The 14656-nt window shown below is 37.7% G+C and overlaps 1 protein-coding gene across 1 annotated transcript in view; it reads right to left on the bottom strand.

Moving 5' to 3' along the window:
* PREX2 (phosphatidylinositol-3,4,5-trisphosphate dependent Rac exchange factor 2) overlaps positions 1-14656 on the bottom strand; it is a 226933-nt gene that overhangs the window by 92442 nt on the left and 119835 nt on the right. The window contains exons 20-25 of the mRNA XM_037058677.1: positions 14461-14597; positions 11789-11906; positions 9280-9464; positions 7042-7203; positions 3715-3934; positions 2964-3171 (exon numbers count right to left, since the gene is read on the bottom strand). Of these exons, the coding sequence (XP_036914572.1) occupies positions 2964-3171; positions 3715-3934; positions 7042-7203; positions 9280-9464; positions 11789-11906; positions 14461-14597 (1030 nt within the window). The remainder of the gene's footprint in view (positions 1-2963; positions 3172-3714; positions 3935-7041; positions 7204-9279; positions 9465-11788; positions 11907-14460; positions 14598-14656) is intronic.

Raw genomic sequence — 14656 nt, 5'->3', positions numbered from 1 at the left:
CAGAAAAGGGCTCAGGAAAGCTCGAAGTGAATTCCACCACAGCCCTACCACTTGAATCTGTAACCCCCAGCTCCCCGAATGTCCTACAATGTACTTTGTTCATAGCTCAATCCCGGGATGTCAGGCACCTGTGAAATGAAGTTTCTTCTCAAATTTCCTATCTTCACTAGCCCCCAAGGCTCTTTATTTCTTTCTTTCCTGCATTTTGAAATACCATGGAAAGTTTTAGACTGTCCATGAATTATTTCCCCCTTTATTTACATCTAGTACCTAAGTGTCATTAATCAGAAAGTAGCCCATTAAAAGGCAAACGTATTTAGTGACCCACCAAGAAACAGGAATCACACAATCTTGATTTAACCCATAACACTGCCTAATTTCATGGTACTAGACAACAAATTCACCTCTAGTTCCATCTTTGAACCTGAACAAAAGGGGAAGATTCAGTAGAATGTCTTCATGTTAATCAAAGTTTTAGTTCTAGGAGAAGTATTCCACGTGACAGGGTGACCAGATTCCTGAGGAAGGCACGTTCTCCCACAGGCCCTTTCACCAGAATGAATGGCTCTGGGGAAGGCTACCAATGGGGTGTTCTGAGGCAGTTTCTCTTAAAACTTGGCAAAGCATCTGACATCTGCTTCTCCACTCAGCAGAGATTTCTGTACCTGACTAAGAATAATTACTACATGGTGAGAAAATTGTTTGGTAACTAGCCTTGCAGATAATGCGGTCAGCTTCACTGCACTGCAGCATCTCTGACTTCCAGGGACGGTGGGGAACGCAGGCCCCTGGACAACTGCATTGTTTGAAGTGATTATACTGCACACTGAATTATGGGGAACATGTTTATATTTGCAATTAAATTGCGTGGTGCACACCGAGGAGACCACGAAGTTTTTCAAATCATTTGCTCACTTCATGTCCCTTTCCTAATAAGCATGCCCAGCTGGGTAAAGGGTTTTAAAGGAACAGAGTGGAGAAATCTTCCGTAAAAACAGGTAATCATTTTAAGTAGTTTTGGATAATATATAACTCCTCTCTGCAACGAGTGCTTTAAATCTACAGCATTTTAAACCAAGGAAAAGGAGCTCCTTGGCTTTACCCATTTTGAAAAATATTATCTGCATTAGCAGAACTTAGAAATAAAGAGTCAAAACATTAACACAGACGGACAAAGCCTGGAAAACTGCCAGGCAGTGCTGAGCAGTCAGTGCACCAGAGACGTCGCCTCTGTAGCAGCGTGCGCTCAGACACATCAATAATCCTGCCGTTGCCAAGGGCCCCTTCTGAGGAGTAGGCATAAAAACTCTTGGCCTGATTAGAAGTATTGGATTGGTCCAGATGTTCTCCTAAAACCCTTTGAGATCTAGGATACATGATTCAATGCCACTATTTATGGCCTTATTGCCTCTAAATCTTCTTGTATGCACTTCCTAAATATTTCGGAGGGAAAAACCGATTTCTAATATGGAATAAATCATATAATGAAATCTGATTTATTAAACAAAGCAAAATATAATGCTCTACAATATAAACTCTGTTACAAGGTCCCGTGGTCATTCCAGGATCATTCAAAAGTATCATATAGTTGTTTAAAAATACCCTCCTGTTCTCAGGAACCTCAAACTATTGAATTCATCTGTGAGTGAGGCAGTCACAATATAACATACAAATATCATGTCATTTTAAAAACTTAGTGTATTAGACATAGGAAAACAGAATTGTAATTCTAAATTAACTCATTAAAACATCAGGAAAATAGTAAATATTTATAGACAATCTTACAGAAATAATGCATCCAATATGGTAATTTTGATCTCTAAATGTCTAAGAGGTGTAAAGTCAGAGATCATGCAATTAAAACTTCATTAGTGTCTAATTGTAACAAAGGCTTAGAATAAGCTCTAAATATTTTGTCAAAACGGAATTACCCATAGAAGTATGGGAAGATGTTGGTGTGTGTGGCTATACAGCAACACCTGATGGCAATGGAAATCTGTAATTTCACAAAGAGGTCCAATAAAAAGAGGACTAATGGTGCTTCTGGCACTTCCAGATTCTACCACCTTTGGACATGTTCAATCATTTCAACCCCTCAACTGGTGAGCAAGCATGACATTACACACAGTGTTGACGGCTTTTTGTATTAATTTTTATAATCGTCACCACAAGCTTGTATTGTGTTATTATTATTCGGCCTGTTGTACACACGAGACACTGTTGTTTTGACCACACAGAGCTGTCTTCACTAGATATGACACATAAGCACACACCACCACCACGGTGTGGCGAATCGCCCTGCAGAGCTCAGGCAGTTCTCCAGCTGTCAAACTCTTCGAGAAGATTCAGAGTTGATTTGTTCAGAAAAGTTATGATTAACTTCCGTTATCTTGCTTGGTAAAATCTTTCAAACTATTGGCACAGCTATTTGGGTTACTGCTTACTGGACCATTAATTCCATCAGAAGTGAAAAAAAGTGTTGGTCACTGGTCCAAAGGATACGATGCTTTGGATTTACTCATTTAAGAAGTATAAGGATTTGTCACAGTTTACAGTTCTCCTAAAGATCAAGTGTGTGCATGTCCACCAAGTACCGTGCCCTGCTCCATAATGGCTACATCTGTAAAGTCTTCAAACACAGTTAATACACTTTCAATCGTATTTTTCAGTGTAACATTTTTACACTAACATTTATTTAGTATTTGCCTTACAATAAAATTTTGTCATTCTTGTCCCTAATATTTAAAGCTTCTTTAAAATATATGTATATATCTGTATATACATATATATGTGTGTGTATACATATATATTTGCCATGTTTTATCATTTCTAACTTCTTAGAAAGAAGAGGATCTCTCTGGCCAGCCAAAGTCTCCTGCATTTCCAAAAACTAAAGAAAGTGATAAATGTTCAAAAGTCTCATTTTCTACAGCTATATTTAAAAATAAATAAAAAAAACTTACTCATCTATTTGACACACACACATCTCCACCTCTTTCAGTGCAGTCTGAAGTTTGCCCAGCAGTTTCTGGTAGATATCTTGGGTTTCTAAGTCTTCTTCTTTTAGCAAATACCGGAGCCCATGCCCATCCTGCTGTGACAGAGACAAGCCTGAGGGGGCCGCCATGGTTGTGATGGTGTGCTGAATGTACACCATAGGGTTCAGCTTCCCTGAGGAGGTAAAATCATTCCACAGTAGTAGTTACTGCCTTTAACTTACACTCACAATCCAGGGCAATTCATTTGAGAGGGCCAAACTTACATCAGATAAAATGCCAGCTCAAGACTGAGTTTAATTCAGGAGTTAAAAAGTATGGGAAACTGTGGTTCAAGGGGAGGAATGCAGTTCGATCCCACACTCTGCTGAGGTGGTGGGAATTACATCACACACCTGTATTTTTCTCATAGTTAAGGAGCCATTTCAGATGAATGGTTTTCACAGCAAAATGAGCTGTGCCTATCATGTATAAGAAAGGCAAGAATAGTCAATCTTCTTAAAAGAAAAATAAAATAGTAAAAATGCATACTCCATTCTCATTCTGTAAATGCTTATCCATAAGTATGCAAATGATCATAGCAAGTGAGGAATCTTTCTTTACAAAAGTCCAGACTTGCTTACACCTCAGAAATCTATCCAGTGTGAAGGATATGGAGACAGTTATGATTGATGAAATTACTTGTCATGATCTGACCAAGTTTCAAAAGCCAACATACCTTGCTCAGATTTGTTTTCTTTATCGTGAGCATTGTGTTTCCTATTATCCAACTGAACACCAAACGCACTCCCCAGGGAGGTCGATGTTTTGGGATAAGAAACTTCCATCACATTGACATGGCAGTTGGTAGGGCAGAAATCACTGCTATGCAGTGGAGATAGTTTAGATTTGGCTTGTTTAAAGGTGGGCCAGGCTCTGTTCTTTAGTACACGAGAAAACTGCAAATTAGAGAAGAAATACACAGCCATTGAACACAGTGATAACACAAATGCTTCACTTCCATCATCCACAGCAAAATCAAAAGAAAATTAAATCACATCAAGTGGAACAAGCAAAATAAATGATAAGATGTTAGAATTCGTTATGTTAGAATTCACACATTTTAATAAAACAAAGCAATATGGGCAGCAAATGCATACCGTTCCTTAGAAACTCTAACTGCAAGGTAGGTGCGAAAAGCAATTAGGTGACCAATATCACTTTCTAGGATTCAAATGCACAGACTCCTAACAGCTCAGAGTTTGAGAGAGAAATCAGTGTCCTAGGACACCAGTACAGGGAGGGTCTCTATCTCTGAAGTGAGGTGAGGTGGCAGAATAGGGTAGCCATCAGGTCAAGGGTGGAAGAAGATGAGATTATTCTGAATACTGTCAGACAGCCAATCCGAACCTGAGCAGGTTAGAGAGCAAGGTGGGGGGCGTTTAACCCAGAATGGCAGGATGACAGACAGAACCAACTGTACTTCCCACGCCTTCTGTTAATCACTGCTGAGCACTTGGGTCAGGATCAGCCCAAGGACTAGAGTGAATTCTGCTTTTATGCCATTGAGAATAAAGCAATACTCAAAGATTTACAGGACTTCTGAGACAGCCTCTCCACTGCTTAAAACCTTGCAACCCACACCCATCCAATCCTTGCCATGTTCTCCACCCAAAGTCTAATCACACCCAGCTTGTATATATTTAACAAGCTCTCTTCCCTCACTCCCTGCACTCCTCCTGGTCTTCACTCAGTTCCTCTCATACACCATCTTCTCTCTCTTTGTACACACTAATCAGGGCGCCTAGAATGTTCTCACTGCCGAACTCACTGCCAAAACTCACTGCCAAACTCACTCCTATGCATTTTTAAATTTTATGAAATCATCAAGGGGCTTTTCAAAGACCTGGTCTAGGTTCAAAATCTCCGGTCTGTGCTACTTTATAGTACACTGTAACCCCCCTTATAATTACAAATAATTTGCCTATCTATATCTCCCATAGCACATGGTAAACTCCATGAGGACAAGGCTGATGTCTGTCTTATGCACCATGAATAGACATCTCATAAAGTTGAACTGGATCTCAGTTTCTAAAACAAAGGAAACAACAAGAGCCACCAGTTACTTGTGTTGTAGTTATGTTGTTCCAGTACCTGATGTGATGCTGGGTGAGTCACAGACTTTTTATTGTTCTTAGTACAATGAGGGATATGGATTAAACCAGCTCCAGGCTCTCTTCTTGCTTGAAAGCTATAATCAGATTTTATCTACTTATTTTACTAGTAGAATAGTAATTTTGGTTGAAAGGAATAAAAAGAAATACTGGTTACTGCTAACTTTTGTAGATAAAGTTCAAGATAAAAGATATGATATCAAGATCACATCTTGAAGATACATGCTCAGCATTAGAATATGAACTATCTTACAGTACATTAAACTTTTTCATGTTTAATATACATATAATTACATGTCAGAAGCTATAGAGCTGAGTGAACTTCTGGGACATAGTAGGCCCTAAGTGGAAATGGATTGAAATGCAGAACACTTATTATTAACATAGTTACTAATGAATTCAATAATAACGCAAAGTTCAGTCAGAAGTTCTTTCCCATTATAGTTGAGGCCAAAAATCTCAGATAAATCTCCCATGGCATACAGAAATGCTCAGAAATCAATTTTATAATATATTGATATTACACCAAAGCATGTACCGCAGTAGGCAGTTACACTTTTCTTGTCTTCTTTCATTTTAACCAACATCAATTCATTAAAAAATATGATGAAAAGCATCTATTTCAGATCCTGTGCTAAATGGTAGAATTACATCTCTCGCCCACCTGGAGTTCATGCTTTCACAGGGAACACAAATAAATACAGTGTAATATTGTGGCCACAGATAACAATTATTTTGTTATAAATACAATGACAACGGTGGATGAGCTTCAGCAAAATACAGGTCATTGGTGACCTAAAAAAAAGCCATTTCAGTTACACAGAGGGGACCGGAGCCCAACTCGACTGAGTTGAGAAGGAAAGGTGAGGGAGCAGCAGGTGTAGAGCACACATACAGGTAGCTCTTTTCAGAACAAAGGTCAAAGAAATGGAACAGTAGGCAAAGAAGTGTATGGGGTTCAAGGGAAATATTTATTTTTTTAATATAGATGATAGGGAGGCATATTTGTAGAGTGACAGTTATAATTAACTATTGGAAATGGAACGTCAGGTGTTTAATGCTAGTTGATTCATGAATTAATTGACCATGACAACACATTTAAATCCAGTTATGGTGACTTGATTAAAAGTCAAAAATAATACAAAGGTCATTCAACTTGTCATTCAGTGCAAGCTTTCTTGAAGAGGCTTTCTCTAAATAAAAAGTTACCTGTCTACAGGTACCACCTGAAAAAAAAAAACAAAGTTACCATCTGGGCACTTCCCACCACGGCTCCCTATCTTGATTTCGTGATGACTCTTTTCAACACCTGAACACCCACTCTGAAGACAGGGATTTGTCTACTTCTTTGCTGCTTCCCCCCCTCAAACATAAGCACCATGAGAGGAAAGATCTTCTGTCTTTGCTGCCGTAGTTTTGGGCCCAAGGACAGTGCTTGGCAATAGTAAAGGTGCTTGACAAAAGGTATCAAATAAATGAACCAACTGATCAATTTAAAGCAGCCCACGTCCCGTGCACACTCTGAACAGGGCTCTGACCCCTCTGTGAGGGGAAAAGGAGAGCTACGGTGTCATCTTAAAACTTGACTTCAAAATTAGGTGGCCAGGATTCAAAGCCCAGCTCTGTCTTTTGCTAGCAGGTAATATAATTCTTTAAGCCTCAGTGACTACATTTGGAAAATGTGGAAAAGTGCCATGGCTTACAGGTTTGCAAAGATCAAATGAGGTAAGAGATTTACAGGCATTTTAAAAAGTTTAAAAATGTTTGCTATCATTTCAATAAGCTGGCACATAAGTAAGTAGTAAAAATATCAGGGATTGAGTTAAATTTGACATTTAAATAATAATTTAAATAACAGTTATATATAAAAACAACATACATAGAACTTTTACCTTTTTATAACTGGATATTCTCTGACATATGTGCTCCACTTTTTCACTGCAAACGGCACTGAAGTTACTCTGAAGGTCAGTGGGAATCACTTCATGTAAAGAGTTAAGGCTGGTGCAGTTTTGTACAAAATGTTCATCACTTTTAGCCAGGGCTTCAAGAATCTGTAGTCACACACACACGCATGCAAGCACACGTGCAAACAAGACAGAACAAGAAAACAAAAACCTTTAAAATTAACCAAATAATATGTTCACAATTCCACAGCACAGGTGACTGCCCCATAGTCTTCTTACAACTGCCTAAGATTTCCGTGTTCAGTGAAACCCTGGCAGCGAAGCGACGGGCTTGCGTGTTCGGCATCTTATGCTTTGCCCTCCGCTGGCTGTTAACAGGCTCCCCGATGGGAGCTCCCTGATGGGGGGGAGTGGACTTCTCGGACTCCTGCTGGATAAATCAGTACACTTTGATGTGGAAAAAGATTGCCTATATGTTACTCAGAACATTTTTTCTCAACTTTATAGAAACATAAAAACTAAGGAAAAACAATACAACAGCCTCCTTACTTGCCCAGTACACAAAGTGCATTTAACAAATGTTTGCTGAAGGAATGAATAAATGAGAAGTTCTCTTGCAAAAGTAACCGTCAATGCTACCTGCAGTGTCTGACCCCTGTCTGACAAAAAGCACCCTATTGTGTGTCCAATTAGTACATCTTTCCAGCTCTTTGAACCAATGGTAAGGCACTGTGTGAGCATGTGGGTGTGTGCACACACATGTGTGCATGCAAACACATACACACCATGGATCACTGAGAATTTCCAATGAATTGATAATTATTTATGCGTCATATTTATATGTAGCATTTTTTATTGTTCAACGATCACAAGGATTGATTACACCCTTATGCAACATTTTAAAATATTTTGTGAGAAATCTACAGATGGCATTTATCTGAACTCCCTCATCACCTCCACTTCTGTCCTACAGAGTATGGAGTATGAGTTATTTATTTCATCCATTAATTATTATGGAGTATGAGTTACTAGTCTAGAAATGTGAGCTCCCTTATCATCTTTGACTTTCTTTTCTTCATGTATGAAATGGAAATACTTAAGAATACTATGTTATACAGTTGTCACATACGAAATAATCCATGTAATTTTGCAAATTTGAAATAACCAGAAAATGAGATAAGATAATTACAATAACTTGATCACAAATTCTTACATGGATACCCTTTAACAATATAATGCAGCTGGAAAGGTGCTGCATTTTTAAAATATATATTCTTTATCAATAGATACATATAGTGGTAAATGTAATCAGAATGAGTTTGTTTAAGTTGACTAAGAATAGAAAACAAAAAAATAAAGTATATTTGAAATAGTACATTTATATTTCTATAATTATTTTCTCCCACTAAGATTTTTAAAAATACATGCTATAAATGTTTGAAGTCTATCTCAGGTACACATATATACAACAAGGATTCAGGTGAAGAAATAAAGGCAGTGAAGCTATGTCACACTGCTTACTTATAACACCTGAATCCTCATAGGGTGTTAGAAAAGCAGACAAAACACTAAAGTCCTAGCCTGTGGAGGGTCCCTTAGGAGTCTGATTAATTTCCCTCGTGAAAGGATCACGGAGAGCAAGCACAGGATCCCCTCTCACTACATAGTTTACACATTTGGATGAAAACTTGCTTCCTTCCTCCCTATCTTGCTACAGTCTAAGGACTAAGGATGTTATCCTTTACTACCAAGAATTATATAAACGTCTGAGGATCTATGCATAAATAATCTCCAAGCTTCATGAAATTTTATGAAATAAACTTGAGACTTGCAGAATTTGAAATTTTTTGTAATGTATTTCATGACTTCAGATACTCTTCAGAAGATTATGTACATTTAAAAAAGCACACCTGATGTGAAAACCATGTGAAATATACACATGATACAGAATTAACAAACAGCAAACATACTACGCGCAGAGTAGATTCGCCAAATCAACTAACACTCCCCTGGGCCAAAGTCCCATCTAACTTAACACCATGCTCCAAAAAATATCAATGAAAAGGAAGAGTGTACACATGCTGAGTACTGGGAGGAAATAGAAGTCAAATGGGCTAATGGATGAAACATACACAACTCTTTACATTCTTTAAGGTGGGTGTGGGGAAGGGTTTCGTTTGCTTTATTTAGAACACAGTCCCTTGTTCCCAGAATCACCCTTACCTTGGCAGTGAGGCTGAAGAAACCCTTGGGCTCAATCATCTTCTCCACCACGTTGCACTTGATCCCAGCGGTGCTGTCATACTCATACACGACCCCGTACTCCAGGTGCACATTATCCACTGTCAGACTCACGTGCTCCTTCTTCCCGTCGATGATGGCCATGGTGTTGAACTTGTCAATTACTTCTGGAATAAAGACAATTTTCATTTTGCAAGTTAATGAAAGGTTTCTTAGTCTTTGCAAATAATTTGAGTCTCCTTGAATGATTTTAAAGAGTTCTTTATAGGATGGCTAAATCTGATGTGCTAACTGAAGCATCTGCCCTTGTTAACATTTTTTAAATGAACATTTTTTAAAAAGATGCTTGAATGATCCAAATCTCACCATTCTAACCTGGCTAGTCTTATCTTTGCATCTCCATGTTGATCTACAGACCATATATATCCCTATTTACATCAATATAAACATTATCCACACATTTTTTTATTTTCTCATTAAAAACATGCATAAATTAAAGTCAGCCTTCTTAAAACTGCCTTAAACATTGAATAAATATTGCCTGAATATGCAGGAAAAAATACATGAAGACATATTGAAAAAGCAGAACGGAGATGAAATCATCATTTTTTTTCAGCAGGGAGGGCTCCTGAATTCTCCCAAATAACATCTACTGGAGATAGCTCATTGAGGAAATTTGTCATCGTTCACTATAATAACAGCTGCATCTGAAATGTCTTCTTTTTTGGATTACAACCATTCAGCTAGTAAAAAAACAAAAACAAACACACACCTAAAATCTTAAGTAAGAAACACTGAGAATCCTAATATTAAATAGTAAAGAAGCAAAAATAGATTAGTTTATTTAAAAGAACTAAGTCCTTCAACAATGAAAACAGCACATGTAAAATAGGCAAAACCAGAAAAGTGGCTTACCTTAAAATAATTCAGTCCTAGAATAGCCAGAAATCAACTTCCTGGGCATTTCATCAACGTATTCTCCCTTTCACTGTGACAATGAGGATTAGCAACCACTAAGTCTAAACGGGGAATGAGAGCCTCAGGATAAGGTCCTGAGGTTCACCCTGTTTTAAGAAAATGAGAGCTGATTTATCCTAACAACTTGCTGCTCCAATGAGATTGTATATGTCTAATGCTGTCCATGAACTGAATGGCGCTGACCGAGAGGCCTTCGAGGAGTGGTGGGAAAACAGCATGATGTTCCACATTACGTTGATTGCTTTTTGTATTAATTTTTATAATTGCTGCCCATGTATATGGATATGGGGAATTCTCTACCTAGGCTGGTTTACAAGAAACTAAACCTAAACTAAAAATTTAGAGTCACCCACCAAATAGATGAGTGAACAGATACCAGGAAAATGAAAGAAAAGATTCAAGGATTTCTGTTAAAAACTTCTGAAACAGTAATTTAAGGCATTTGTCAAATGCAAAGTCATTGCTGCGGCCCCTTCCCCCTTGGCAAAGAAGTCACTGGATACGGCAAGCTGCTGGTTTGCTTCACAGAGAAAACAGGATGATGGGTCCTTGTCAAAAGGTCTCTCTTTCTCTCATTTTCACATCAGTTTGCCTCTTTCATTACTATTAGGGTCAGAATACAGTAGAGGTTACTTGAATCAAGAAATTATTTCCAGAGGAACTGTGACCCTTCTAACCCAGGGCTTCTCGAATACTAGTGTGCATTCAGATCAGATCTTACTAACACAGGGATGCTGAGTCAACAGATCTGGGGTGGGACTGAGATTCTGCACCTCTCTCTTGCTCTAGGTGCTGTTGCTGCTGCTGTCTGCAAACCACATTAGAGATGGAAGTTCTACACAACATCTAAACTCAAACCAAGGAAAGACACTGTAACTCGGGTTTCAATCCTCATTCTACCCTGTACTACCTTGGGCACCTCTCTTAGCCTCAATTTCCATTCTGATAAAAGGAGGATGGTGATAATAGTACCATCCTTATGAGATTTTCTTTTGTGATGACTTCCAGAGATAATCCATGTAAAACACTTAACAGAGTGACTAACAAAGTGCAGTAGCTATTACATGTTAGCTATAAGCTGTTATTACTTACACTTTTGACAGGATACCTATTGCTGACAATGACTTAAGAAAGTAGCTTGAATGGGAGGATGGGCAAAAAGGTAAAGGGGATTAGAGATACAAACTTATAGCTTTAAATTAGTCATAAAGACATAATGCACAGCATAGGGAATGCAGTCAATAATGTCATAATAACTCTGTATGGTGATAGATGGACTCACTAGACTCCTCATGGTGGTCATATTGTAAGGTATATATACATTATGTCAAGTCACTATGTTGGACACCTGAAACTAATACACTATTGTATGTCAACTATACTTACAAAGAGCTTCACATTCCACAATGAAAAAAGAAGTGGCTTGAACATAAGATATTTCCAATACCTGGGAGTAGGCACAGGCACACTGAAAATAATACTACTATAAATAAGGAGAAAAGAAGGAACCTACCTTCCACTTTGCAGTCAAAAGCATCGCCTGCTTCATCTCCAGGGGGTTTGGAGTTAGATTTTTGAAGGTCTTCTTGAGCGCTCTCAAGGCTGTTATAAACCCACTGTATGGAGTCTTGCTGGAAATGAGGAAGGAAAAAACTCAGAGGTGATAGAGCTTCCTAAAGGGCATGGTCATTTTATAAACCTGCTTCAGAAGGAGAGCCGATAATCTTTTTCCTTTCAGTTTAAAAACAATAATAAAATTTGAAAAACAAAGAAAATCAACATGAGAAACTAACAGAAAGCGGATTAAGGAATTCAAATATGTAGTTACAGCATGGCCATGGCAATGTAAAGGATAGCACAGGAAAGGGGTAGCCAAAGAACCCGTAAGCATGACCCACGGACATGAACAACGGTGTGGGGACTGCCTGAGGGCCTGGGGGGTGCTGGATGGAGGGGCAAAGGGGAAAATTGGGACAACTGCAATAGCATAATCAATAAAATATAATTTAAAAAAGAAAGTCGGTGGCAACTATTGTTATTAACACATGGACCTTGCAAAGCTTGAAATTTTATCATCTAAAGGCATGTTTTTAAGTAAGTTATATTCCCAAATGTCTTACTGAAATGCTTTAAGTATATCTTTAAAACTATAAATTATATTTTCAATAAATAATTGTTAGATAAGTAGAATCACTCATCTGTAATTGTACAAACTATTTAAATGCTCTCCTAACAGTCACATGAATTTTAATATTTAACGCTTTTTTGAATCAAATTGATAAAAAAAAAGTTGGATGAACATCTTTCATCTATTGGGTTCTAAGTGATGTAACTATCTTTTAATCCTTCCATGTCATAAATCATACCATATTTAATTGAGATAGCAGTTCCAGTCTTATTGAGATAAATGAGACAGATAATGGCTATCAAGTAAATGCTTTTAGGGTTATATTACTTTAAGTTTGTATTTTTCCTAGGTAAGATGATAAATTGAATTGTGTTACTGAAGTGTGATGTAATTCATACTACCCATTTTCCTCCTTTATCATTAACTTCCTAACAGTGTTTAATTGTCATACTGCTATGCATCATTAAAATGCCAGCTCATATTCGATCATCCAAATACATCTTGGTAACCTGCTGTGGCCTCCAACAGTCCATATTCCCCAGCATCCACACTTTTATGGAAACTCCTTCCCACCATGACCCCAGGCTTGGTCATGTGATCTGAGTTTTCCAAAGGGATATTAGAAGTACGATGTAAACAGAGTTATTTGATTGTAACATTCCCTCTTGAAATCCACACACCATGCCAAAAGGAAAACCCTGCTAATGACTGAAAGGAAGGCCACGCGGTGTAGTCCGGAGTGATGGGTGGCCTGCAGCAGTGGCGTGAGGCTAGGTCAGGGCCCTCACAGGAACCAACACTGATCAGCCCGCAAAGTTAAGAGAAATAATCAATCACTGCTATTTCAAGCCGCCAAGTTTGGGATAGACCATTTGTGGCAATGGATACCCAAAAGAGCATGTTACTCATTTAGTAAATTTTTCTCTCTATTTATTGTTTTTCTTAATCATTTTATTGATCAATAACACCTCTCCAAGAAGGCAGGCAGAAAAAAATAAAAAGAAATAAAAGTCAAATCAATTTAGTTACTTATTAAAATTATGATGGAAGGAGAATGACTTGATAATTTCAGACGTGCCCTTTTAAAAAATCCTTTAAATACTACAGTTCAATAAATATTTATTAAACTACTTACTATCAACCAGAAGAACCTATGCATCGATGTGTGAATTCTAATTTGCTATACTAGTTTGACCTTATTAGTAAGCAAAATCGATGAGCTGTTTTCTTGAATGTTCAGTATTGTGCAGGTATCATGCTTGAACTATAAGAAAATAGCCATTCATCTTTCTGGTTTGGACACAAAATCATATTCTCAAATCCAGAAAATAGTATTTCACTATACATTACACAAAACACACACAACCTCTCCTTTGAAGTTTTATGCATTTAAAATCCTTTTGCATTTAGTTAATTGAGTTGAATTTTCTCTTTTAGTCCAATACTTAGTTGTACTTCATGAAATGAGCTTTGTTTATATTGTAATTTTATTTCTCTATAACACTTGAAATTTGGATCAGAGGACAGTGCTGAAAATTTTAAATAATGAAAGCACATTCAGGTATTTTATTTTCAGAACCAAATTCAATTGCCTAAATAAATATATCCAAAACCAATTTCGGACCCCATAAACCCCACAAGTTCTGTTTTTCACAAAACTCTAAAAATAAACATTGTAAGCACTATAATTCATATACACAGATACAAGAAGACCATTCTATATTCTAAAGTAATTACAATGATCAAGAAAGCAGTTTAAACCTTTGGGTTTCATTTTGAAAAAGTGAGCTATTTAAAAATTCAAACAGCAATGCAAATGGAAATGGGCCAGAGCACTCTTTAAACAGGTGATTACACTGCAACAATAAAGTGTAACCATTTAAGCATAATCAATTATAACTATGACAACAAAGCAATCACAATGAGATTTACAAGGCTGTGCTGAAAGGTGAGCCTAGGAGCGGAAACCACAAACGTCTCTGGAACATCCTGTGCTGTCCCCTGGGGTTTGTCTGCCAGTCTGGAATTAGATGGAGACAAGCTGAGAGGCAGCTCACCTTCATCGGCCTCCTGTATTTCCTGCAGGCGGTGACATGGGCAATGACACTGGCATGCGTCTCTTTGCTGACATTGATCCCGTTGACTTTGATAATGCACTGTCCAGGGTGAAGACCGGCTGCTGCGGCCACAGTTCCTTTAAAGACAAATGAAAAAATTGCCAAAAACTAATTTTAGGACTAATATTTGTTTTCA

This window comes from Sturnira hondurensis, unplaced genomic scaffold, assembly GCF_014824575.4.
Source record: "Sturnira hondurensis isolate 20B ecotype Veracruz unplaced genomic scaffold, ASM1482457v3 Scaffold0010128, whole genome shotgun sequence".
NCBI lineage: Eukaryota > Metazoa > Chordata > Mammalia > Chiroptera > Phyllostomidae > Sturnira > Sturnira hondurensis.
Note: the sequence above shows the minus strand (reverse complement) of the source record. Positions and strands in the feature narration are given on the sequence as shown.